Source organism: Polypterus senegalus, chromosome 15 (assembly GCF_016835505.1).
Source record: "Polypterus senegalus isolate Bchr_013 chromosome 15, ASM1683550v1, whole genome shotgun sequence".
In the NCBI taxonomy this organism is placed as follows: domain Eukaryota; kingdom Metazoa; phylum Chordata; class Cladistia; order Polypteriformes; family Polypteridae; genus Polypterus; species Polypterus senegalus.
In genome coordinates this window covers 4756234-4781697 of record NC_053168.1, presented here as the reverse complement: position 1 = coordinate 4781697, position 25464 = coordinate 4756234, and the positions used below count along the sequence as shown (strand labels likewise).

At 43.9% G+C, this 25464-nt stretch overlaps 1 protein-coding gene across 1 annotated transcript in view; it reads left to right on the top strand.

The window, feature by feature from the left end:
• LOC120515754 (copine-4) overlaps nt 1-25464 on the top strand; it is a 466133-nt gene that overhangs the window by 351464 nt on the left and 89205 nt on the right. Inside the window, exon 8 of the mRNA XM_039737037.1 lies at nt 18561-18659. Within this exon, the coding sequence (XP_039592971.1) occupies nt 18561-18659 (99 nt within the window). The remainder of the gene's footprint in view (nt 1-18560; nt 18660-25464) is intronic.

The following is a 25464-nucleotide window of genomic DNA, read 5'->3' as shown; positions in this document are numbered from 1 at the left end:
GGATCCCAATACCCCAGAGTGCAGTGACAGGCACACTGTGCTGTACATGTGGCATCCTCAATTTGGATGAGACATAAAACTGAGGTCCTGACTCTCTCTAGTCATAAAAGTTCCCTGGGCACCTTTTGAAAAGAGTAGGGTGTACCCCGATGTCCTGGATAAGTTGGTTATTCCAGCCCCCCTAATCATCCCCTGTCTCTGATTGGCTAATTATCTCTCTCGATCCTTCACCACCTAATAGCTTCTGTGTGGTGAGCGTACTGGCGCAATAAATGAATGCCGTCACATCATCCAGGTGGGTGCTAACGGGGCATAACGTGATCTACCACAGCTATGCTGAAGACACACAACTGTATTTATTAGCAGCACCTGATGAGCCCGACTCTCTTTATTCACTGACTCCAATGTCTGAATGGATGAGTAGTCATTTTCTCAGACTAAATAAGGAGAAATCAGAAATTTTAGTGATTGGCAATACTGGATATAATGAGGTAATTCAGCGTTTCTCAACCTTTAAGTATTTGCGACCCGAGTTTTCATAACAGTTTTAATCGCGCCCCCCCCCCAACATATTTTGAAATGTAGATGCTTATTTTATTATACCTACTTTTATCGCCATTTATCAAACTCTATATTTATTGTTCTAGTTTCAGAATGTAGTTTAAGTTAATTTGTTTTGGTTTCAACAGATGTTTTTTATATTTTTTTGATTCGTTTTCTTTTTTTCACATATTCACGCCCCCCTTTTTGTTACTTCGCGGCCCCCTAGGCGGGCCCGCCCCACAGGTTGAGACCCACTGAGGTAATTAGAAATAAACTTGATGCATTAGGATTAAAAGTCAAGGCAGAGATAAAGAATTTAGGGGTAACTATTGACTCGGACGTGAATTTTAAATCACATGTTAATCAAATTACTAGGACAGCATTTTTTTACTTAAGACTTCTTATATCATTGCAAGATGCTGAGAAATGAGTTCCCGCTTTTGTTTTCAGTCGACTAGATTACTGTAACGCAGGACCACCCAAAAAAGATATAAATCAGTTACAACGAGTGCAGAATGGAGCTGCTAGAATCCTAACTAGGAAAAGAAAATCACACCAGTCTTAGCGTCACTACACTGGTTACCTGTGCCATTTAGAATTGACTTTAAAATACTGCTTATGGTTTACAAAGCCTTAAATAATAAATAATAATCTCGCTCCATCCTATATCTCACAATGCCTCTCAGCTTACACTCCAAATCGTAACCTTAGATCACGGGTGTCGAACTCCAAGCCTCGAGGGCCGCAGTGGCTGCAGGTTTTCATTCTAACCCTTTTCCTAATCAGTGACCAGTTTTCACTGCTAATTAACTCCTTTTCTCTTCATTTTAATTGCCCTGTTTTTAAAGATTCAGTCCTCTGAATTAATTCTTTTCTTCATTAAATGACAGCCAAACAGAAATGAGACATGTAACGAGCCAACAGTTGACCAGCTAAACTGGGGCTTTAAATGCCAACCAATTTCACTCTAACCAATCTATTAATGAGAAGCTGATTTTTTGCTGTTAATTAACCTCATTATTTAATTCCACGGCTTGTTGCTGCTCTCATTTTGCAACAGCAGACATTTCCAAATCTATCGATTTTCTGTTTTTTCAAAGAACAAATTTTAAATGTTTCGGTGACCTGAGAGATCAGCCTTACCGAGACCTCCACCTTTCTTTATTTTCTGATATTGTGTGATGAGCACAGGTGAGCTGGTCATGTGGCGGCTCGTTTTGGGTCTCGTTATTGTTTGGCTGCTAATTAAGGAAAAAGAGACAACTAAGAGGACCCGAGTGAAGTCAGTTAAGATGAAGGCAAATGAAGTTAGTTAGCAGCAGAAACAGGTCACTTATGAAGAAGATGGTTAGAATGAAAATCTACAGCCACTGCGGCCCTCCAGGACCGGAGTTTGACACCCCTGCCTTAGATCTTCTAATGAGGGTCTGCTTATCATTCCAAGAGCTAAACTTAAAAGAAGTGGTGAGGCGGGCGGCCTTCTGCTGTTATGCACCTCACATCTGGGAAACGAGTTTACTGATAGAAAGTCGCCAGGCTGATACGGTGGAGCACGTTAAAAAACTGCTGAAAACTCATTACTTTAACATGGCTTTCTCGTAGCTTCATTTTAGTGTAACCCTGATGCTCTTTATATTCAATTAATTATCATTTTCAATCCTGGTGGCTCTGTAATCCATGCTAACCCCTACTTCTTCTGCTTTCTTTTTCTGGTTTTCTGTGGTGCCAATCTGCACCACCACCACCTGATCAGGGCGCCATGCAGTCTCTACATTGATGGTTTGAAGGGCAGCAGTCCACATGACGTCAACAGGACAGTCCTCATCAAGTTCTTCCATGAGAACTCTGAATATAATGAGGACTGATTGAGGTCATTTATGTGAGGTAGAATGCCTAAAGGGGGCTGGCTGGGTGGTCCCGTGGCCTCAGAACCCCTGCAGATTTTATTTTTTTCCTCCAGCCGTCTGGAGTTTTGTTTGTTTTTTCTGTCCTCTCTGGCCATCCGACCTCACTTGTATTCTATGTTAATTAGTGTTGCCTAATTGTATTTTCTTATATATTTTGTCTTTTTTCTCTTTCTTCATCCTGTAAAGAACTTTGAGCTCCATCATTTATATGAAAATCTGCTCTAGAAATAAATGTTGTTGTTGTCGCTACATATTGGTGAAGTTGAACCCCCGTGTAAAGCACTTTGAGTGTCTGTATAAATGCAATGTCTTTTTCTTATTCTTCATTCCAACACAGGGCATCATCTCCGAGTGGTTCTCCAGCCTTCAATATCACCACATATTATCTGATTCTGCTCATTTTTCTCCTTCACTGACCTTACCCCGATTTTTTGACACCTCGGTGAGCGTAGCTGCTTCTCAAAAGGATCCATGGAGCACTAATGAGGGGTAGCTGTGCCGCGTGCTCTCGTGCACGTGAACAATTCACTGGCCACTTCCCTCATTAAGCACTCCATGGCCGCACACAACAACACTCACGGAATCTGCTATTGTTATAAACAAAATCCGCACCTCCCTGATCCTCTGCGGACCCCTGACCTGCTGTTCCACTGGGCTTCTTTTCCACAATATATTTAAGGAATTTTTCAGCTTTCTAAATGAGAAAACCATTCTCAAATCCTTCAAGGAGACGGCAGTGTAAGATGATCTTGCTTGACTGGTTTAAAATTATCTGTCAGAATATGTCAAGCCAAGCTGATGACGCTTTTTATTTTTAGAACTTCTACAAAGCTGTGGATTTTTTCAGGTTGCCTGCCACAATTCCAAACTGCAAACTCAAATCGTACGTGAAGAGCTGAACAAACGGCGACAGTGTAGTCCACGGCCGGCAGTGCACACGTCCGACAACATCAGCACCATTTATTTCTAGAGCACATTTTCATACAAATTAAGGAGCTCAAAGTGCTTTACAAGATGAAAAAAGAAAAATATAAAAATAAGATTAGGCAATGCTAAGTAACAAAGAATAAAGTAAAGTCTGATGGCCTGGAGGACAGAAAGACAAACCAAAAAAAAGTCCAGAGAGCTGGAGAAAAAAACCCAAAACAAAATCTGCAGGGGTTCCAAGGCCACAAGACCACCCAGCCCCTCTGACACTAACGATCCCAATCAGTCCTCATGGTTTTCAGGCTTCATGTGGAAGATTTAGATGATGCTGGTCATGTGGACCTCCGGCCTTCAATCCATTAATATAAGGACTGCGTGGCACCCTGATCAGATGGTGGTGGCGCAGATCACCACCAAAGAAAACTGGAAGAAGAAGAACAGCAGAGAAAGTAGGGGTTAGTAAGGATTGTGGAGCCGTGATAGAAATGATAAATCAATGGATATACAGCAGCGTTTCTCAACCTTTAAGTATTTGCGACCCGAGTTTTCATAACAGTTTTAATCGCGCCCCCCCCAACATTTTTTTGAAATGTAGATGCATATTTTACTATACCTACTTAACTTTTATCGACATTTATCAAACTCTATTTTTTTTTTTCTAGTATCAGAATGTAGTTTAAGTTCATTTGTTTTGGTTTCAATAGACGGATTTTTCTTTTTTTTTTGATTCTTGTTTTCTTTTTTTCACATCTTTTTGTTACTTCGCGCAAAAAGTTGGGAACCACTGATATACAGAATATCAGGATTACATTAAAATGAAGTTATGAAAAAGCCATGTTACAATAATTAGTTTTTTAAAGTGCACCTCCATATTAGCCTGGTGAATTTCTATCGTGTGGTCCCCGGCCGGGACGCCCGGGAGGAGGAGAGGAGGGCTTGTGCCTCCTCCAGACCGTGAGGGGGCATCCGTCCTGGTTATATTGGGGACCACGGGTACAGGGCTTGGAAGCCCAGCCCTGTAGGGACCCGTGGTCACCGCCAGGCGGCGCCCGATGCGGTTTACCCGTGTGGTCTTTGGCGGGGATGGAGCCCGGCGGGGCGCTTGGAAGACCGGAGGAGGCGTGTGCCTCCTCCAGACCGAGAGGGGGCGTCCGTCCTGGTTATGCAGGAGGCCTCGGGTAGGGGGCTTTGAAGCCCAGCCCTGTAGGGACCCGTGGTCACCGCCAGGCGGCGCCCCGATGCCGGTTTACCCCGTGGGGTCTTTGGCGGGGATGGAGCCCGGCGGGGCGCTGGAAGACGGAGGAGGCGTGTGCCTCCTCCAGACCGAGAGGGCGTCCGTCCTGGTTATGCAGGAGGCCTCGGGTAGGGGGCTTTGAAGCCCAGCCCTGTAGGGACCCGTGGCCACTGCCAGGCGGCGCCCCAGTGCCTAATTATCCTGGGAGCCCGGCACTTCTGCCACACCAGGAAGTGCCGGGGGGAAAATGACCGGGGAGACACGGACGGCTTCCGGGTGCGCAGCCGACACTTCCGCCACACAGGGGTGTGGCCAACGTTAAGTGCCGGGAAGCAGCTGGAGCCCATCCGGGTTCCCATAAAGGAGCCGCCTCTCTCCAGTCATTGGTGGAAGTCGGGAGGCAGGAGGGACGGAGCTCGAGAGAGGACAGGAGGCGGCCAGAGCAAAGGCACAGAGACTGTGGGCCCTGGACTTGGGGGATTCAGTGCGAGAAGCACTGGGGTGTGAGTACACGTGACTTTGGACATTGTAAATATTGTATATGGTGTAAATAAACGGTGTGATGGGTGAAAACATGTTGTCCGTCTGTCTGTGCCAGGGCCAGCGTTCACAATCGGTAAACTCGTATTCTGGATTTGAGGTGCATAACAGCAGAAGGTATGGAAAATAAAATTATTACATTCATGTATTAGCATCTGCGGTGGGCTGGCACCCTGCCCAGGATTTGTTCCTGCCTTGTGCCGTGTGTTGGCTGTGATTGGCTCCAGCAGACCCCCATAACCCTGTAGTTAGGATATAGTGGGTTGGAAAATGGATGGATGTATTAGCTGTCACAGGAGGCTGGGAGACAGACAGGAGGTGGCATGTACGTCTTCCAGGCCACGAGGGGGCAACTGCCCTGGATCAGAGGAGGACCATGCCTTACACTCAAGACTATTGGGACCCGTGGCCACCGCCAGGGGGCGCCGTGAGTCTCAGAGGGCCCGGGACTGATGTACTTCCGCCACACCCGGGAAGATGGAGGCCCGGAGTGCTTCCAAGTGCTCTTCTGCCACACCAGGAAGTGTCATCAGAGGGAGCACCTGGAGCACATCCGGGTGAGAATAAAAGAATAAAAGTCTGGGAGCTGGAGTCGGGAGTGGGGGTGGAACAAGACTACCGTGGAGAGGTGGAAAGGCGGCCCACGGACAAAGAGAGAGAAGCCCAGAGGAGAGGCGATTGGTGCTGGGAAGTACAGTGTGTTGTGCGGGACTGTGAATTGAGGAGGAAGATAAACATGCGTTTTGGTAAAGATGTGGTCTTCGACTGGTGGTGTCAGGGCGTGTTTCACATAGCATAAATAAATATAGGAAAATATATGAGCATTAACTTTAATGCCAATATTAATGCAAGTTAGGCCTACTAAACAAATGGTTAAAGAAAGGCACATGCCATATTTCTTTTTTAATTACAGCTTAGATCTAGCTACCAATATAATCTAGCGAGAGGACCCAGGAAGGGAGGAAGATGAGGTAATGACAGCCCAAGGATTGAAGAAGGAAAAACACCTGTTGGCTCTCAGCCGACCTAAAAATAAGCGAAGCAGAAAAATAAAGATAATTGACAGAATATAAAAACACCGTGGTCATCATAAAAGAATCTGACAGGCCAGCTACAGGAAAGGGGAGTCAGAATAAGCAGCGAATGAGCTGTTTCGAGCAAGGTCAGAATGATAAGAAATGACGATATAAACTGTGATCTTTGAACTGTTTGGGGCTCAGCCTGATTTGGCCGAATTGGGTTGAGTTTGTGTTGTTGTTTATTGCATTAAAACAATAAACTCTGTTTGCGTGTCCTCTTGACTCCTCAGAGCCTTCATTCCGGGTGAAGACCTTTGGTGCGTCTTTGCGCCAACGATTTTCTCTTCAACAAAGGCCGCCTCACCACTTCTTTTAAGTTTAGCTCTTGGAAGTCTAAGGAGACACTCATTTGAGGATCTAAGGTTACGATTTGGAATATAACGTGTCAGATATTCCGATATATAGGATGGAGCAGATTATTTAAGGCTTTGTAAACCATAAGCAGTATTTTAAAGTCAATTCTGAATGACACAGGTAACCAGTGTAGTGACGCTCAGACTGGTGTGATGTGCTCAGATTTTCTTTTCCTAGTTAGGATTCTAGCAGCTCCATTCTGTACTCGTTGTAACTGATTTAAGTCTTTTTTGGGTAGTCCTGAGAGGAGTGCGTCACAGTAATCTAGTCGACTGAAAACAAAAGCGTGAACTCCTTTCTCAGCATCTTTCAGTGATATAAGAGGTCTAACTTTTGTTATATTTCTTAAGTGAAAAAATGCTGTCCTAGTGATCTGATTAATATGTGATTTAAAATTCAGGTCCGAGTCAACAGTTACCCCTAAATTCTTTACCTCCGTCCTGACTTTTAATCCTAATGCATCAAGTTTATTTCTAATACCCTCATTATATCCATTATTGCCAATCACTAAAATTTCAGTTTTTTCTTTATTTAGCTTGAGAAATGACTACTCATCCACTCAGAAACACAAGTAAGACATTGTGTTAGTGAAACAACAGAGTCGGGGTCATCAGGTGCTATTAATAAATACAGCTGTGTGTCATCAGCATAGCTGTGGTAACTCACGTTGTGCCCCAAGATAATCTGACCTAACGGAAGCATGTAAATCGAAAAGAGCAGCGGACCAAGAATAGAGCCTTGTGGGACATCATATAGGATATCGGGGGTCTTTGAAGTATAATTACCACAACTAACAAAGAATTTTCTACCTGCCAGGTAGGATTCAAACTGCCAGAGAGGCCCATCCACTGAATCATTGAACCATTGAAGTGCTAAGCCAGAGATGCCTACAGCGGAGAGACGTGACAGGAGGATTTCATGATTAACAGCGTCAAATGTCAAGTCACTACATTGGCTTCCTGTAGCTGCACATATTAAGTTCAGATCCTTGATGCTTGCCTACTAGAACAGTCAAAGGGTCGGCGCCTGTATATGTGGAGACACTTGGGAGGTCTTTGTTTACATCTCGACTACTCAAGTCTGCTTTTGAATGGCAGCTGATGATGCCACCCCTGACATCAAATCTCGGCCCAGACTCTTTTCATGTGTAGCTCCTGGCTGGTGGAACGAGCAGCCCACCTCCTTCCGAACTGCTCATTGTGTTTAAGAAGAGCTTGAAGACTGTTACATTTGATGGACTTCTGTCTCACTCATGTTAGCTGTTAGGTTTTCTAACCTGCTTACTTTTATTTTGTTCTGAGCTCTTTTGTCCCCTTGTCCTGTCATGCTTGTTCCCAAACAGCGCCCCAGACTGAACGAGTGCAACTCCCTGCAGGCAGGAGAACCACCACGTGTCACCAAGCCACCGCAGATGATTTATTCGGCCATGGTGGGCACATGTCACTCCTCTTTTCCGATCCCATATTGGATCCCTGTAGCGGCACTTATTGAGTTCAAATCCTTGATGCTTGCCTACTAGGACAGTCAACAGGTCAGCGCCTGTATATGTGGAGACACTTTGGGAGGTCTTCTGCTACTTCTAGACTTCTCAAGCTGCTTTTGAATAGAAGTTGATGATGCCACCCCTGACATCAAATCTCAGCCCAGACTCTTTTCATGTTTCAGCTCCTGGCTGGTGACACGACATGCCCACCTTCATCCATACTGGTGACTCCCCCAATGTGTTCAGGAAGCCTTTGGAGGCTCTCTTGTTTAATGAACTTCTGTTTGACTCACATTAGCTGTTAGGTTTTGTAACCTCTTATTGTCGCTCGCTTGTATTTTGCTCTGAACTCTTCACTTGTGAGGATCAATTATGTCACCTTGTCCTGTCACACTTGTTCCTAAACAGTCCCCCAGAGTGATGTTTACTCGATTACGTTGACCTCTCATGAAAGTCGCTTTGGATAGAAGCATCTGCTGAGCAAATATGTTGAACTATGAATTTTGAGGTCCCCTGCTCCTTCTCACCAGGGACATTCTTAGGCATATGCGAACTACGCTTCCGCATAGGGCCCCGACCTTGAGGGGGGCCCCCAGCCTGGCCCCAACTTACAATTTGTGGGCCTGGGGTCCCTGTCATGCCCCTGGCACTGCAGCTGTCTGTGCCAGTCCCTCATGTCATGTGTCACAATACCCTCCTCATCCTAAATTTTATCATTCTGAGTCGAATTTGGAGGGGAAGGGGAGGAGCATCGGGCAGCAGGCAGGGAATCAGGGGTGTGGCCACGGGACTGGGAATGTATAAAAAGTGATCGCTCAGTGTGGGTAAACCATTGCACAACGTCGAATGGTGGCATATGGTGCGTTTTTGGAAATTCAATTCAGTGCATTGCTTAGTCTTATCAACAATGGTAATTTATTATCCAAATTGCAATCTTCACCTAAATCCCTAATAATACAGTGGAACCTCGAGATACGAGTTTAATTCGTTCCAGCACTGAGCTTGTATAGCGAATTTCTCGTGTCTAGAACAAACGTCCCCATTGAAAATAATGGAAATCCAGTTAATCCATTCCGCATCCCCAAAAATATCAACATAAAAATCAATTTTCCTAACAAATAACACTGATAAATAATATATACAAGTGGAACCTCGGTTTGCAAGTAACTTGGTTTACGAGTGTTTTGCAAGACAAGCTAAATTTTTAATTAATTTTGACTTGATAAAACGAGCGATGTCTTGCAATACAAGTAGTATGGATACACTTTGTCTGCTGAGCGTCATGTGAGCATAACTGAGCTGATGGTTCTCTCTCGTGCGCATCTCTCTCTCCTTATCTTGCTCGCTCGCGCACGCGTCTCTCTCTCTCTCTCCTTATCTCTCTCGCCACGTCTCTCTCTCTCTCTCCTTATCTCTCTCGCTCGCGCACACGTCTCTCTCTCTCTCTCCTTATCTCTCTCGCTCGCGCACGCGTCTCTCTCTCTCTCCTTATCTCTCGCTCAGCTGCGTCTCTCTCTCTCTCTCCTTATCTCTCTCGCTCGCGCACGCGTCTCTCTCTCTCTCTCCTTATCTCTCTCGCTCGCGCACACGTCTCTCTCTTTCTCTCTTTATCCCCCTCGCTCGCTCGCGCACGCGTCTCTCTCTCTCTCTCCTTATCCCCCTCGCTCACTCGCGCACACGTCTCTCTCTCTCTCTCCTTATCCCCCTCGCTCGCTCGCGCACGCGTCTCTCTCTCTCTCTCCTTATCTCGCTCGCTCGTGCCTCTCTCTCTCTCTCTCTCTCTCTCCGTCTCCTATTCTCCGTCTGCATGTCCGCGATATTTTTGGATATTCTTATACAGCGAACTGCTACAGCGAAACAATGAAATCACAAGTGCACAAACGCGTAGATCCTCACGCTACAGGAGAACAAGGAACGCTGAGTGAGCTGACGGGCTGCCAGCATCAGCTTGGGTGAATCCCCGAGTCGAGGCGGATCGGGAAACGCATCACGCATGCCCACAGCCTGGCTCGTGGCTCGTTACGAGAACCATTGCTCGTATTTAGATCCGAATTTTTTGCTCATACTTTCCTCTTATCTTGAATTTCTCATATACAGAGGTGATCGTATCTAGAGGTTCCACTGTATTGTCACGCCGTCGTAACAAAATTGTACATTTTGAGACTATCATATATTATTATTTGGATTATTAGTTAACTGTAAAGCTAATATATCACATAGGCCCTACATCCTAATCCTCGTTCCTCCAGGACCCGGTAGTAGCTAATCCCTACCAAATTTGGTTTGGTCTTTGGTCGTCGGTTCCTGTAAGGTTACATACTTGGTACTGGTAGGCTATTTTGATTTTCTGTTTACAGGAACAGTTTACCGCTTACAGTTTAGTTATCCATTCCGTACGCGTCTATTCTGGTTGACATAGCTCAAGCTAATTAAGGATAATTTGAGGACCAGCATGACCCAAGAGCGACTGAATGGTTTGGCATTAATATCAATTGAGCAAGATGTTGGCCAAACCCTTGATTATTTGGGAACTGATAAGGGATTTCGCCAGGATGAAAGTGTGGAAATTAGATTTCTTACGTTAATTAAATTCTTCAGGAAATTCAATTCAGTGCATCTCTTAGTCTGATTAACAATGGTAATTTGTTATCCAAATTGCAATCTTCACCTAAATCCCTAATAATATTGTCACGCCGTAACTTTGCCAAATGCACTATAGCAAACGTTAATTTTAGAGATTCGTTTCGGATTCATTCAGAGAGATCCCCATACAATCATGAAATATCCCTATATTACCGGCCTTTACCAGATCCAGAATAAAATCGATATTTTACCACTCTGTATACACACAAGCGTACATGTAGGCCTACTGGTCAACTAAGGCCTTTTCTGGACATTTTATTATAACACCTTGCGGAGCTACAGCGGGGAGCCCCACCCCCCGGACCACCGCCCCCCCCATCGGTGGCCTGCACATCTGGGGCCTGCACATTTCTGAACCGCGTAGGACCCCCAAACTGCTAAGAACAGCCCTGATGTCACCTCTGTGTGGCATCAGATCTCAATCCTCAGTTCCTGCTCTTGAATGAGCTGCCCACCTCCAGTCGAATTTCTGACTCCCCCAATATGTTTAAGAAGCTTCTTGTTCGGTGAACTTTTGTCTGACTCACATTAGCTGTTAGGTTTTGGAATCTCAGGACTGTAACTCGCTTGTATTTTTTCTGAGCTCTTCACTTGTGGTCATCAATTTTGTCACCTCGTCCTGTCACATCTGTTCCCAAACTGTCCCCCAGACTGAGGTTTACTCGATTAAGTTAACCTTCTTTGTACGTTGCTTTGGGGAAAAGCACCTGCTAAGCCAATAACTCTCAATGTTATCCTCTAGAGTCTATTTAAGATGGTGTTGTGGTTCTCCTGGCATCCAAGACCCTACATACACCAAAAGAGATGTGCAAAAAAGGGTTGATTATGATTCAGCCTGTCTATTCATTTTTATTCATTTAATTTCTTGTTAATTCTTAGCCGTTTCTGTCCAGTAATTGTGGGAGAGGGGCTATCAGAAATAAACCTTACAAGCCTAGATGGTGGGAAATGATAGGAAAAACTCAAATCTCACAACTTCATCCTGGTACCGAACGTGAAGCATTCTGTGTTTTTGCGTTCTGAAGGACCCTATTTGAGAAATCTCCGTGCTTTTATTACATGCTAAAAGAGAGGTGTGAAAATGATAAAAGTCACAGAACGTACAAGAAAACATTGCACTGATAATCTGTAATCCCCAAGACAGGATTTCATGATCTTTAGGTCTTGAATGCATGAAACCTGATTGGATAACACGGTGGAGAAAGAGGCACACAAAAGCCAGCTTATCCTGCCATTGTTAGACTTGTATAGTTGAACGCTGACTAGAAATCTCCCAGAATATAGCATAACATACCAGAATGTCACAAAAATATCAATATACTGCTGTCTTGCTGTTATTTTCATGGGGGTGCCTTACTTTCTCACATACGCCACCTTCAGAACGTAGAGGAGCCCACGCTGTGCTTCAAGTGGAAAGAAATCAATCTTGGTGGTGTCTGTTTTTTATATTCTTCGTAGTCATCCTCACGATGCTGTTTAACCCTTTAAAACTCAGCCCAATTGGTCTGGACTCGCCGGCGGGACCGAACCATAATACAAATTTCATAAAACCGTTCATTTCCCCTTTGTTATAATTAAAATGCTGCATCCGCACAACCCAGTGCCACATTGCAATGTTTTTCTTTCTTTCCTCCAAAGGTGGCCACATTGCTGCATCATAGCAACAACCCATTTCGTTCTTTAACATCCTGATTCAACTGCATACAATTTGACACACCGGCTATTAGCGACTAAGTGGGGTTCCAACTTTCAAATGACACCACTTTCCACTTTTTGTTTTCCACTTTCCGTGTTTCAGAGTTCGTGGCTGTTGCAGATGAATTAAGGAAGTACACGTCCCAAGCAAAGCAATGTGGTGCCAAACCTGGTCTTCCCCATTTACTTCTTCTAAATAGAAATGAAAATGCAAGCACCCAGTGGCGTGGAGGCAACAAAACAAATTGAAACAAAATAACCCCAAAACGGGCTTTGTATTGTTGGTCAGTTACACAGGAGCCCCATCCACTGGCGTGCTCTGCTCACAGAGCGATGCCTTCTCCTGTTGACTCCGTGATCTATGGGTTGGTAAACCAAAAGGGGCAGAGTCACGTCTTGCTGCTGTGGGAGGAACAGGAGAGGGACAGGTTTAATGACAGCACCCTGTCTCGACCTGGGATGGCATCACATATCTTAGAGGAGCCCAGTGTGGTGATCCACAGGCAGACATGGGCTACCACAATAGGTGCTTTGTGCGTTATATGTGAATGCAGCTAAAAAATGAAGGGGTCACAACAATCTTTGGTTTCTTTAATGGTTCTTTACTGGGTTGTTTGGTTCCTTGAAGAACAACTGCTTCTCAAAGAGCCATTTCATTCTTTTCATATGGAGTTGGTTCTTTGTGCTTTGAAAAAAAAAAAGTCCTCTTACAGTCATATGAAAAAGTTTGGGAACCCCTCTTAATTTTTTGGATTTTTGTTTCTCATTGGCTGAGCTTTCAAAGTAGCAACTTCCTTTTAATATCTGACATGCCTTATGGACACAGTAGGATTTCAGCAGTGACATTAAGTTTAGTGGATTAACAGAAAATATGCAATATGCATCATCACAAAATTAGACAGGGGCATAAATGTGGGCACCCAACAGAGATATGACATCAATACTTAGCTGAGCCTCCTTTTGCTCCTTTGAGCCTCCAGACGCTGTCCTCCTATAGCCTGTGATGAGTGCCTGGACTCTGGATGAGGTATTTCTGACCATTCTTCATACAAAATCTCTCCAGTTCAGTTCAATTTGATGGACAGCCTGCTTCAAATCATCCCATAGATTGTCGATGATATTCAAGCCAGTGGACTGTGGCGGCCATTCCAGAACATTGTACTTCTCCCTCTGCATGAATGCCTTTGTAGATTTCCAACTGTGTTTTGGGTCATTGTCTTCTTGGAATATCCAACCCCTGTGTAACTTCAACTTTGTGACTGATCCTTGAACATTATCCTGAAGAATTTGTTGGTATTGGGTGAAATTCATCCAACCCTCGACTTTAACAAGGGCCCCAGTCCCTGAACTGGCCACACAGCCCCACAGCATGATGGGACCTCCACCATATTTGACAGGAGGTAGCAGGTGTTTTTCTTGGATTGCGGTGTTCTTCTTCCACCATGCAAAGCGCTTTTTGTTCTGACCAAATAACTCCATTGTTGTCTCATCAGTCCAAAGCACTTTGTTCCCAAATGAATCTGGCTTGTCTAAATGAGCATTTGATACAACAAGCGACTCTGTTTGTGGTGTGAGTGCAGAAAGGGCTTCTTTCTCATCACCCTGCCATACAGATGTGCTGAATTGTAGAACGATGTACAGATACACCATCTGCAGCGAGATGTTCTTGCAGGTCTTTGGAGGTGATCTGTGGTTGTCTGTCACCATTCTCACAATCCTGCCTCTTCATATCCCGCTCCTGTATTTTTCTTGGCCTGCCAGACCTGCTGGGTTGGTTTAACAGCAACTGTGCCTGTGGCCTTCCATTTCCTGATTTCATTCCTTACAGTTGACACTGACAGTTTAAACCTCTGAGATGGCTTTTTGTAGCCTTCCCTAAACCAGGAGACTCAACAATCTTTGTTTTCAGATCTTTGGAGAGTTGCTTTGAGGATCCCATGCTGTCTGTCACTCTTCAGAGGAGAGTCAAAGGGAAGGAAGCACAACTTGCGATTGACCACCTTAAATACCTTTGACCACTCATGATTGGACTCTCCTGTCTATGAAGTTCAAGGCTTGATGAGCTCATCATACCAAGTAATCAAATCAGCACAATGACAAGGGGACCCACATTTTAGTGCAGCCAGTTTTTCACATTTGATTTAATTTCATAACTAAATACTGCGTCACTAAAAATCTTTGTTCAGAAAACACAGCAGTACTCCGATGTTCCTAGGAAATGAAAGACATACCACTGTTATCTTTACTGTTGAAAGGAGAGTCGATTATTATGCAGGCTGAGAGGGGTGCACAAACTTTTTCATATGACAGTATGTAGGAAACCTGAAAAATGAGTTTTTGTACATATAAATTGAGAGTCATTTGAAAATTCCTGACCCTTTGGTATTTCACAAATCTGTTAGCATCAAGTCCTGCTTATTCACAGTATGGAGCCTCTAATGGATCTAAATAGATGGAGGGTCTTCCTGGAACCGTTACGTGGATGGGTCATTTGGAAACCAAAAATGCTTCCCCTGTGGCATCGCTCTGAAGATCCACTCTGGCAGCTTTATTTTTCAGAGTGTACTACTTAAAATGATGGAGTTCATGGCAGTCTGCACGCCTCTAGAGCCACTTGTACTCAGGGAGAACTGGTTAATGATGTTGACCTGGCAAAGCTCCAGTCTGCAATGCTTCCACTGCCACTGGGATGATGTAACAGTGTTGTAGTCTCTAAGGGCGGTCGCTTTACAGGACCAATCAAAGGGCTGAAAGTCATTCATCCCTCCTTCCTCGACCTCAAGCGATTCACAACTCACACGTCCTTTGACTTTTAGCATAACACACATGTGCTTTGCAGGCAGTCAAAGGGCTCAAATCCGGATACCACCAAGCCAGGACAGGGGTTGGCATTGAGAATTGATGGCTCTTCTCCCTTCTCTAGAGAACTTCCGATGAAAAATCCAGTTGACCTATCGCTTCTGTTAAAAAAATTACGGAGCAGAATGTAACAGTAGATGATATCAAACCATAGGATTTGGATTTGTTTAGAGTCCTGGAAACTTCAGCCATCAAGCTGCCGTCCCCATTTGACCATTTCACAGCTGAAACAGCGCTGGGCCAGTCAGTCTGATGAAAGGACCCCTCTACCCCACGATTCCTGCGATCCTCCATCAGGGATGACTTTACCTTAGGCAGGCAAAACAACTTGACAGGTGGGCCGTGGCACCAAGTGCCACATTTGAGTACCAAGAAGAGAAACAGCGATATGCCGCGATATAAACGGTGCCCTACTGCCGCCTGTTGTCTGGGTCACGGGGACACCTCCAAAATAGTAACAATAATTTGCCTTTGTCCTATTTACCTCCTACCTGCCCTTTAACAGTTTGCTCCTTTCTCAGCCTGATGCCGTCTTCCTCTCTCCCTCCAATAACTACCACTTCTGACTACGCCCTCCCTTTTTTTCCCACATACCCTTAATTAACCCTGAACCCTGACACTCAGCTCTCTATCCAGGGAGGTCCCCCGAGCCCTTAAAAAGTGAGTTCTCCCCAGACTCCACCCCAACACTGCTTCCACTCCCTACAGCCAATCACGTCACATTATTATTTCAGTCACTCTAGATACAAGAACAAAGTAAAGCAAGATGGTATTTATTAATGAGTACTAATACCAAATAGAACAAGATTTGACAGAAAACTAAATTGATAGTAACAGTCTGGAAATAGTCTTTAGAAAAAGCTTATGGAAAATGTTGAAGATTTTGATTTAGCAAATGATGTAATTCAAAGATGCTTTCACTGACATTCAGACGAAATGGTCACACATGTCTCGGCCTCTGACGTCACCTTTGCCCTCTCCTTCTAAGCCCCTCGGACAAGCCATGTTCATGTTCAGATTCTGCATGGGTCTTCGTGACATGTGATATTGCATGCATTTGATTGGCTGGCTGGCTGTCCATATGGTCAGGGCCGTCTTACTAGCATTATAGGCCACCCGGGCAAAGTAGAGCGCTGGGGCCCCTCTTTTGATATTGTGACGTGTGAGTCCCTGTCTTGTACCCTAAAACACGAGACTGAGTCTCAGTACTTTAGCATAACCAACTTAGTTCAACTTGAAACAGGAACAACAGGTTTATTAATTGTACTAGCGGGAGGCGGGCATAGTGGTGATCTCAGTCAGCTCGTAGTTGTTTCCGTGGCGTGATGCTGCTGCACTGCGAACCTGTGGTTACCTCGGCAACAGATAAGCAGTCCTCCACAGACGTGGCAGTCGTGTTTCGGCATGTCGTCCTGTGTTTAAGTCCTGAAAGAGCTCCAAAACCTCACAATAGTAAAACAGAAACACGCATAGGCACAGAAACATGGTGGGCCCCTATGTTCCTAGGACACCCGGCCAGTTTATGCCCATACGTTAAGATGACCCTGTGTAAGATGGATGACTTTGCACAAAGTTTTGGGTCTTCTTTACACACCTCTGTTCCCAAGTGACAAGATAATCAATGTGGCCTGAGGCAAAATGTCGAAACAGGTGATAGATTACCGAAAGAAGAGAAGATGCTTTGATGTTAATTGCCCCTATAAGTGTCCTGTAAATTCAGTTTATCTTCTTGGTTGGAGCTAAATATTATGAAAATATAAGCATTTATCTTTAAAGAATTGAAAATGTGCCACTCCAGGATGGTGGGCAGGGGACCTTTTTAACAGTAACTCAAAATGAAACAATCGAGTATCCAGAAGTTGTAATTACCAAGGGGGATCGATCCCCCACCCACTCGATGTAACAACCAAGTATCCTCGAGGCAAAATTACCAAATTCGATATGATGATTGAGAATCCGTGAGATGAAATAATCAAGGAGGACCCCCTTTGAGTGGGTGAGGGGTAAAGCGATCGAGTCTCATGTTGAAATGCCACATTGCTTTAAACAAAGTGGTCACCACACACTGCATTGGTAAAAGTGTAATCAGCTCTCTTGGGGGTCTTAATCTTGCCTTGGTTGAGACACACGAGGGTACTGAGGAAAGGCTGAGGGTACATGTAGGGCATGAAAAGTGGGGGCACGTGAGAATATCAAAGACAGACATAAAATGAATGGAGAGGGTACATGAAGGGTACGAGATCTAAGACATTTTTAAATTGATTCTGTTACTTGTCTTCAATAGGTAGGCATACTGTAGCCAATTAAAAATAAAATATATACAGTATATATATATATATATATATATATATATATATATATATATATATATATATATATATATATATATATATATATATATATATATATATATATAAGCATAAGCCCTTGACAAAACAACAGGGCTTCAGAATTTGTGAAGTGAGCAAAAGACGTGCCAGCTAGAGGGTCCCATTAGCTGGTCTTTCTGTGTTGTCCTCGCTTTCCATTTTTCTTGACTACTGCAGAGTTTTTACCTGCTGACCGTTTTTGAAGGAGCTCATCACACGGTCACCAAGTCGATGACGATTGTTTTTATTTACACAGTTCTTTTATTCCATAGGAAATGACAGCCCTGGGAAGTAAATAATGCATCAGCATCCGCCAGCCATGCATCCGTCCCTGTATCAATTATTGACAAACCACTTCAATCCATCAGCTCGGCGCCGACTGCCCGGTCAAAGAGGACCTCAGCTATTGCAGGATGACTTGTTTAGGACCACACTGGTGGAGCTAAAACTGAAAACGAGTAGCTCCCAATTACCACTCGGACAGCAATTAGAGTGGAACTGACACTTGAAAGAGGGGAATTGGAGGCACTCCGGCCTTTAAAGGATGTGTCGCCCCTCGGCACTTCGTTACTAACCTTTGTGTGTGCGTGTGTGTGTGTGTCTCACATGGTCTGCTCTCCCAAACAAAAAAACAAAAGAACTACAAATCGACAGGTTGGCCTGTTAAAGAATTTTCAGCACAGCCTGGCATTCCTTTTATGTCAGTCGTACTAAAGTACTGAGAAATCACCCTTGGCGCTTTGTATCAATATTTCACAAGTGTCATAAAAGTTTAATTGCCACAGTAATATTTCTTGGCTCTATTAATCTTTCATCAGAAGCATTTTATGGAACTGGGCTGCAGAACTGTGGAGCAGACCTGAAACGATTTGTTTTTAGACAAGAGGGTAACATTAAAGTATTTGCTTTTCTTTTCTTTTTTTGCAGGCAATTGTTTGGGACTGGGACTCCAACGGGAAGCACGACTTCATCGGAGAGTTCCATTCAACGTTTAAAGAAATGCGAGGAGCCATGGATGGGAGACAGGTAGGCCAAACTGTAGTAACCTTATCGACTTTGGTCAGGGGCCTACGGGGTATCCGGTGGGGGCTTTAAAGAGACGGCACACACAACTCAGGCAGCACATGGCAGGTCAGCACGCCAGAATGTTCTATCTCTTAATGTCAGAAATTAGGGAATGAATCAACTGCTTCATTGAAAGAGACAAAATGAGGACACAAAAACATAAATAAAATAAAATTACATTATATTATACTTGAAAGGCACCATATGAGAGACAGGAAATGTAATATAAGAGACAGAAATGATGGTCACCTTAACATTAGATAGATAGATAGATAGATAGATAGATAGATAGATAGATAGATAGATAGATAGATAGATAGATAGATAGATAGATAGATAGATATGAAAGGCACTATATAACTATTAGATAGATAGATAGATAGATAGATAGATAGATAGATATGAAAGGCACTATATAAGTATTAGATAGATAGATAGATAGATAGATAGATAGATAGATAGATAGATAGATAGATAGATAGATAGATAGATAGATAGATAGATAGAAAATGCACTATACAATGTAAAGTATGTACATACAAAGTACATTCTGTACTGGGAAGCGAACCCGGTTCTCCTTTCAGCGAGGCAGTAGTGCTACCACTGCACCACCGTGCTGCTCTCTCTCTCTCTCTTTCTTTATATATATATATAAATAAATTGGTAGGGATGGCACTACATAATACTTGAAAAAGACATGACAGATAGAAAGGTAGATAAGAAAGTCACTATATAATACAAAAGCATTAGATAGGTAGATAAATTATAGAAAAGATATAATATAATGAATATATGTATAGATATATATCACATGGTAAGAAAAGACACTGTATAATTGTTCAAAAAGACATGATAGATAGATAGATAGTTAGATAGATAGATAGATAGATAGATAGATATGAATGGCACTATATAATAATTTAGTATAAATGTACTGTATCATACTTAGTTAGATAAGAAAGGCAATTGTTAGAGAAGAGAACTGACACAGAACAGATTATATTGCACGTCCCTGACCCCAAATAAAGTAAAACAAAAGACAAAACAACCATCAGCAGTGGTAAGGATGTGAGTGTTCATTCTGCAGAGGGCTCTATAAAGAAGTTTCTAGAACACAGTGCCAATGGCTGCTTCGGCCAGCAGGTAACGACTGTCTCCAGACTGTCCTTAAGCTTTTTTTTTTCCTTTAAAGCAGACTTTTCTTTAGAGTGACTGTCATATTAAGTGGCACCAGTCTGTAACGTACGTTTGGTGGTTTCCATTTATATTTTTCCATGAGACGTTCATTTCAGTAGAACATAGGATGTCATTTTTAACGTAAATTTATTTCAAATTGTCTGTATGCTAATAGACAAATAGAAATCAAAGGCACTATATAATAGTTTCTACTGTAGTACATTCAAAATGTCCTATTTAGTATAATAAATTCACATTGTCAGGGTGTACCATCCTAAGATCCCCAGACCCCACATGATGCTTGAGTGTCAGCCCCCCGTCACTCAGGAGATGAGCGCCGTAGAGGACAGCAGACGTCCGACTCGTGGGCCGCGGACCGCCGTGATCCTCGAGCTTCTTCACATGATGGGGTCTTAATTCCGTCATTTTTGTTGAAGTGTCCCTTTTCAGTTGACTTTCTGCTGCATTTGTCAGTCATTGTCACAAAGGGTGCATTGTTCTCACCGCCAGCCTAACAATATTCGTCAGCACAGTTTTTTTTTTGTTTTTTTTATGAAGTGAATATCAAAAACCTTCCACCTTGACAATGCGCACATCACAGACTGCACTTCAGAATCTGAAGCATGTCAGATTTGAAAAGATTTTCTAGACGGCTTCCTTACATTTCTGGATATATCACATCATGGACTCGTTCAATTTAAAAATGTGGGCTCCTTCTTTAAGGATTACGAGAGTCATGTGCTCATTTGGGTCTTCCGACAAAAGGCACCTCTTTCTTAATTGCACTTCCTTTATAGCGAAACTTCTGGAAGGGATGGGATTAAGTGCCCTTATTGGGCGGCTTCTCAGAGCTGTGAGGGAAGAAGAACAATAGGACAAAGTCAGCGATATCCCCCCATCTTGTTTTGGTAGGTTATTACATACCTTTACCTGGCCCTTAGAGGAGTTCACCGCTGTCCATGCGTGACAATAGATAGATAGATGTGAAAGGCACTATATAACAGATAGATAGATAGATAGATAGATAGATAGATAGATAGATAGATAGATAGATAGATAGATAGATAGATAGATAGATAGATGTGAAAGGCACTATATAACAGATAGATAGATAGATAGATAGATAGATAGATAGATAGATAGATAGATAGATAGATAGATAGATAGATAAACTGCTCAAAAAAATTAAAGGAACACTTTGAAAACACATCAAATCTCAATGGTAAAAGAAATCCTCCTGGATATCTATACTGATATAGACTGGGTAATGTGTTAGGAACGAAAGGATGCCACATCGTTTGATGGAAATGAAAATGATCAACCTACAGAGCCCCGAATTCAAAGACGCCCCAAAAATCAGAGTGAAAAAATTCTGTGGCAGGCTTGTCCATTTTGCCAAAATTGAATTGCAGCAACTCCAAATTGTACGCAGCACTTTGTATGGCCCCTGTGTTCTTGTATACATGCCTGACAACATCGGTGGATGCTTCTAATGAGATGACAGATGGTGTTGTGGGGGATCTCCTCCCAGATCTGGACCAGGGCATCACTGAGCTCCTGGACAGTCTGAGGTGCAACCTGGTGGCATTGGATGGACCAAAACATAATGTCCCAGAGGTGTTCTATTGGATTTAGGTCAGGAAAGTGTGGTGGCCAGTCAATGGTATCAATTCCTTCATCCTCCAGGAACTGCCTGCATACTCTCACCACATGAGGCCAGGAATTGTCGTGCACCAGGAGCCACTGTACCAGCATAGGGTCTGACAATGGGTCCAAGGATTTCATCCTGATACCTAATGGCAGCCAAGGTGCCTTTGTCAAGCCTGTAGTGGTCTGTGTGACCCTCCATGGATATGCCTCCACAGACAATCATTAACCCACCACCAAACTGCTCATGCTGAATGATGTTACAGGCAGCATAATGTTCTCCATGGCTTCTCCAGACCCTTTCACTTCTGTCACGTGCTCAGGGTGAACCTGCTCTCATCTGTACAAAGCACAGGGCACCAGTGGTGCATCTGCCAATTCTGGTATTCTATGGCGAATGCCAATCGAGCTGCATGCTGCTGGGCAGTGAGCTCAGGGCCCATTAGAGGACATGGGGCCCTTGGGTCACCCTCATGAAGTCTTTCTGGTTGTTTGGTCAGAGACATTCACACCAGTGGCCTGCTGGAGGTCATTTTTTAGGGTTCTGGCAGTGCTCATCCTGTTCCTCCTTGCCCAAAGGAGCAGATACTGGTCCTGCTGATGGGTTATGGACCTTCTATGGCCCTCTCCAGCTCTCCTAGAGTAACTGCTTGTCTCCTAGAATCTCCTCCATGCCCTTGAGACTGTGCAGGGAGACACAGCAAACCTTCTGGCAATGACACGTATTGATGTGCCATCCTGGAGAAGTTGGACTACCTGTGCAACCTCTGTAGGGTCCAGGTATCGCCTCATGCTACCAGTAGTGACACTGACTGTAGCCAAATGCAAAACTAGTGAAGAAACAGTCAGAAAAGATGAGGAGGGAAAAATGTCAGTGGCCTCCACCTGTTAAACCATTCCTGTTTTGGGGTCATCTCATTGTTGCCCCTCTAGTGCATCTGTTGTTAATTTCATTAACACCACAGCAGCTGAAACTGATTAACAACCCCCTCTGCTACTTAACTGACCAGATTAATATCCCATTAGTTTCATTGACTTTATGCTACACTCTGATTAAAAAGTGTTCCTTTAATTCTTTTAAGCAGTATATATAGATAGATAGATAGATAGATAGATAGATAGATAGATAGATAGATAGATAGATAGATAGATAGATAGATAGATAGATACCATAAGGGAATGCAGTATTTTAAATCAAGTCCCCTTACTTGTTTAACTCCAAAGAGCTGGTGTTCAGTATCAAAGGGCACTATAAAACATAACTGCTGGTTGTGCTCCACTTATGTAGCACCAGTCGTCTCCTTCTGTCAGGCTGTCTGATCGCACGTTTGACTCACGTCTGTCCCTGTGTCTCACCTACAGTACCTCCAGTAAGATAACAGGACCAAACGGCAGGTGCCTGTCAGTGGCTTAGGCGTTAAACTTCACCCGGACTGCTGGTTCAGACCATGCCCCTGACTCATTGTGTGACCCCGATCCATCATGTCACTTTTCTGTATTGGACCACTGGGGCTCAGTGTAGGTGCCTAGCAGGACATGGCAGTGGGCAGAGGATTCATCAGTGACAGAGCCCACTCTTCCACACTGAGCCAATTTTATAATTGCCAAATGAGCCTAACAAGTGCATCTTTGGGATTCAGGAAGAAAGTCCTAATGGCCAATGGGAGATCATCCATCCATCTGCTTGAGCCATTCCCAGCCAACATAGGGCACAGGGCAGGAAGCAAACCCCAGGCAAGGTGCCAGCCCACCCCAGGGCGCACACCCCCCCCCCAAGATACACACACATACACATACCCAGCAGACACTAGGGACAATTTAGAATTGCCTGTGGGAGGAAACCGGAGCACCAGGAGGAAACCCACACAAAAACAGGGAGAACATGCAAACTCCACACAGGGAGGACCTGGGAAGCAAACACTGTGCTACATGGGAGAACATGTAAGGTGAATACAGATGGCTGGGCATGAATTTTGAACACAGAAAGTTGAATCCATGTGGCAGCAATGCTGACCCCTGCACATTACCAAGAAAGGCACTATACAGTATACAGTTACGCTGCGGTGTGTTTCTGTGTTTCCTTCAGTGGTCTGTTGTGGTGTCCAAGGCTGGTTTCTGTCTAACGGCCATTTCTGTTCCCCAGCACCTCAGATATAAAGCCACAGATCCAGCAGATGAGAGGATAGAAAGATTATCTTTTTTTTTAAATGATGAAAGAATAATTAAAAGATTGCTTGCTGCTGAAATTTGCTAAAGTTCACTTGGAGGAAACCTTTTAATTATTAATACCGCCTAAAGACTCATTTGCATGGAAATGAAAAGCACATTACCCTCAATCAGGAAGTCAAACTGGGACCTCTAAAATAAGACGGGCGTTAATTCTTGAAAAGCGGGATATTGAGCACGTCTCTGCCAAATCTGAAGATTAAACATTTATATCTACGACCCATCTGACTGTGTATAAAATACATTAAAAAACAGAGATCTGGAGTGGCACACTGGTCATGGGCTCCAGCTCACAGGACCAGAGAGCTGAGTTCAGGCTTCATTTTCTGTGGTGGAGTTGGCATGTTCTTCTTGTATTCTTGTTGGTTTTTATTCCGACTTTCTCGCATTTTTGGTTACTTGCTGATTGTAGATTGTCTTATAATGAATGACCATAGGGTGTGTGCCATCTAAATGTGGTGTGGCAGCAACGGCCGTGGGCTTCAAAGTCAATGGCTTCTGGTTCAAAACACACTTCAGCTTTACCGTGCACCCTGCACAAGACCCTTACATTCACATTTCCATTTATTTGCTCAGCAGCTGAGTTTATTCAAAGCGACTTTCATAAAATGTCAATGTAATCGAGTAAACATCTTTCTGGTGGAAAGTTTGGGAACAAATGTGACAGGACAAGAGTCAATACAAGTGAAAGTTCAGAACAAAATACAAGCCAGTCACAATTCCAGGTTACAAAACCTACCAGCTGATGTCACTGAGGCAGACGTTCATCAAACAGGAGAGACTTCTGGGACACATTGAGGGGGTCAACAGTTTGGATGGAGGTGGGCAGATCGTCCCACCAAACTTGGAGATACTTATGAAAAGAGTCAGGATTGAGATTGGATACCACGCAGAGGTGGCATCATCAAACTTTCTTCGATTTGACAGCTATCCACAGAACAATCACTTCTTAACACTCGTGAAAAAAGAGCCATAGAGGTAAAAAAGGGGTTGGGGTCCGGGTTTGGGGTTCCATCCCATATATTCATTAATTTGGAAAAAAATAAATAAATCAGTCGCATTGATGGACAGACTAGTCACTTTGGACTGAGTTCAAGTTGGGATTACCAAACAAAAGAAAGTGGCTGGCGTTATAGTCGGTCAGGAGGAAGGGGTGTGTCCAAGGGACTGAAGGCAGAAGTGAGGTCAGAGGTAGGGCGGAGCCTGGAACCGGAAGTCGAGTCTGCTCGAAGGCTGGACTTAGAGTTAGGAAGAAATCTAGGCAGAGGAGAGAGAAAAAGTCTAAGCCCACCCTTTGTGGATGCTAGGGGTCACTGTTGCCCCTTAAACTCAACAGACAGACACACAGGACACTGGGTAAAAGCACCAAGAAGTATTTTTATTCTTTTTCTTTCTTCTAAAGTGTCCTCCAAGCACCACAGCCACAATAAATCTCTTGCTCCTCCACACGTTCCAGCAAGCTTTGTCCACCTCCACCTGACTCTGGCTCCCTTTCTGAGTTTTCAGCGATCCTTTATATATTTCCGGCCCGGAAGTGCTTCTCCTCAACTTGTCAGGACTTCTAGGTCAGATGGAGAACTTGAATTTTCTTCAGCCCGGAAGTACTTCTGGATTTCTGTCCTCATGACCTACTAGTACTTTCTGGCAATCCTGCAGTGTCTCCTGGTGGCACACATGGTATTCAGCAAGGCTGTGAAGACGAACTCCAAATCCCATG